This window comes from Salvia splendens, chromosome 8 (genome assembly GCF_004379255.2).
Source record: "Salvia splendens isolate huo1 chromosome 8, SspV2, whole genome shotgun sequence".
NCBI lineage: Eukaryota > Viridiplantae > Streptophyta > Magnoliopsida > Lamiales > Lamiaceae > Salvia > Salvia splendens.
This window is the reverse complement of record NC_056039.1, coordinates 5,268,323-5,270,804: the sequence shown is the minus strand read 5'-3', so window position 1 is coordinate 5,270,804 and position 2,482 is coordinate 5,268,323. Positions and strand designations below refer to the sequence as shown.

General features: G+C 39.5%; 1 protein-coding gene across 1 annotated transcript; it reads left to right on the top strand.

The window, feature by feature from the left end:
- LOC121743887 (heavy metal-associated isoprenylated plant protein 3-like) lies at window positions 1-1,464 on the top strand. Its single transcript, XM_042137276.1, has 5 exons — window positions 1-91; window positions 170-272; window positions 359-510; window positions 842-929; window positions 995-1,464. Exons 1-5 carry the CDS (start codon window positions 83-85, stop codon window positions 1,360-1,362), a joined length of 720 nt encoding a protein of 239 aa, XP_041993210.1. The 5' UTR covers window positions 1-82; the 3' UTR covers window positions 1,363-1,464.
- The last annotated feature ends 1,018 nt before the right edge of the window (window positions 1,465-2,482 follow it).

Here is a 2,482-nt window from a genome sequence, read left to right as displayed (position 1 = left end):
ACACTAGCAATCACCAAACTTTCATCTCAATTAAAAAAAAATAGCAATCAGCAAATCGTTAATCTTCCACCAGTTTATCACAATGGGAGAGGTAGCACATGTTTCTATGTATTATTGTATCCGAATATATTTTCGCCTATTCTAATTTTATCGCTTGGTAATTTTGCAGAAGAAAGAGAAAGACAATGGAAGAGACACCGTTGTGCTGAAAGCCGACTTCCACTGTGATGGCTGCGCTTCAAACGTAATCAAGTGCATTCGCGCTTTTAATGGTAAAATCAACAAACATCTCTTAAATTTGTGTGTGTTTTTTCTAAGACTTGACTTGGAAGTTTGAATTTTCAATTTTGTGTAACAGGGGTCAAGGCAGTGACGATCGACGGCCAGAAGATCACGGTCACGGGAAAGGTGGATGCGGTCAAGCTCCGGCAGAAGGTCGAGCAGAAAACGCATCAGAAGGTCGAGGTGATTTCGCCGCAGCCAAAAAAAGACGAGAACGCCGAAAAAGAGGTGAATATGCTTTATTCCCTTTTAACTTTAACTGAATATCCTTCCACCAATTGGAGCTACTGTATCGTGCGCCTATGCGTACGTGCTGCGTTAGTGGATTATCATATCCTGTTCTGAATTTTCAGCGCACGTTAGTTTCTTGCGTCGCCGTTGTTTTATTGAGTAGTAGTAATGTGAAATTTAATTTTATTTTTAAAAGTAAAGGATTAATTTATTCCGGTGAAAACGGAAATTCATGTTATTGAAGGCGACAATTCACGTAGCTATAATTGGATATTGTAAAACGTATGTACGTTTCTTCATTGTAGTAGTAATTTTGTTATATGCGCAGGCAGCATTGAGGACGGCGGTTCTGAAATTGAATCTGCACTGCGACGGCTGCATTGAAAAAATTTACAAAATTGTGGCCAAAACTAAAGGTAAATTCGGTTGCTTCTAGAACTTTCTACAAAGATGGCGACTAATTTGTGCCAGCCTTGTGCAGGTTATAAGGATGTGAAGTTCGACACACAGAAAGATCTGGTGACTGTGAGCGGCGCCATGGACGTGGAGGCGCTGGCTGGCGAGCTGCAGAAGCACCTCAAGAGAGACGTGGCGATCGTGCCGCCGAAGAAAGAGAAGAGCGGTGGCGATGGGAAAGGGAAGAGCGGAGGCGGTGAGAATGTGCAAGGAAAAGAGCTGCAGGCTCCGCCTCACCCACACCCACACCAGCACACGAACCCGTATCCGTTTGAATCCGGGCTGGGTCACGCCGCTGTCGAGCCGTTTCAATTACAAAATCCATATGGGGGCCACTTCCATGCCCCTCAAATTTTCAGCGACGAGAACCCCAACGCTTGCACTCTTATGTAAATAAGATTATGTTTCAAGAGCTATTAGGTCAGTTTGCTAAGCTATTTTAGGAGTACCTCATTTTGTTATAATAAACTATTTTAATCATAACTGTGTTTCCAATATTGGTTTTTATAATATTTATTCATAAAATTATTACATTGTTTAGTTCCTTTGTGGTTGATGTGGAGTCATCAATTGTTTTTGCTAAGTTTGGTGGAAAAGTGGTCAAAACGAATTTCTGGATTCCAGTATCACTAAGAGGAGTGCCTTAAAGTTTGTTTTGTTCCTCAACTGATGAATCTATTATAGTAATAATTTGACGTTTACCATTCATGATATAGCTCTGTACAAAGTTGTCAATATTGGAGGGCCTATTAATATACGAAAAACAGTGACAAATTTATATACGGAGTAATAGGGTAATTTTCATAGTCTTTTATAAACTTTCCGAAATTTATGGGATTTATCCCAAATTGATTGGCATTAAAGTATTGATGACTGATGAGGTAAACCATGCATTGTTGCAATGCATATTGTTTTTTTGTTTTTGTTCTGAATTGTTTCTACAATGCTATAATATTGCTCTGCACTTCCATGGCTCGAGCGTCTTTACCGCATCGAAAATTTTTACAATCTGCGTATGAATTAACAAATACTTATCCAACCCATCCTCGATGAAAAGTAACCATCTTATCACTAAAAAAAGCTATTTAATGTGCTCGGTAAAACGGGATATACCGAGCAATTTCCTAGCACTTTAGGTGGTCGTTATTTGCTTCGTCGGCATATTTCTTCTTTTAGTTTCCGAGCGACTGTAGGTGCTCAGCAAATTGGTCAACCATGCCTACGGATGAGCAAGCATCTCCAAGTGCTCGGAAATGGCAAGTACCTCCACATGCTCGGTATTTCTGAAAGGTTTTAGTATTTATTAAATACGACATTATTTTTGCCAAGTAATTTATTAAATATAGTGGAGTATTAATTTTTGAATATTCTGAGCACATATTCGGTGCTCGCTTAAATCGATAAAAATAAAATGTTTCATAACGCCGAGCTCAGGGCATTGTTGAATTGCACAAGTATTTTTTTTGTCCCGAGCACATTTGTGGTGGTCGCTATTTTCCGAGCACTTATTTGA

Bases quoted from the DNA above. Each gene is read 5' to 3' on its own strand.
- LOC121743887 (XM_042137276.1), top strand. The intron at 273-358 runs GTAAAATCAACA...TTTGTGTAACAG, and splicing joins GTGCATTCGCGCTTTTAATG to GGGTCAAGGCAGTGACGATC. The intron at 511-841 runs GTGAATATGCTT...TTATATGCGCAG, and splicing joins ACGAGAACGCCGAAAAAGAG to GCAGCATTGAGGACGGCGGT.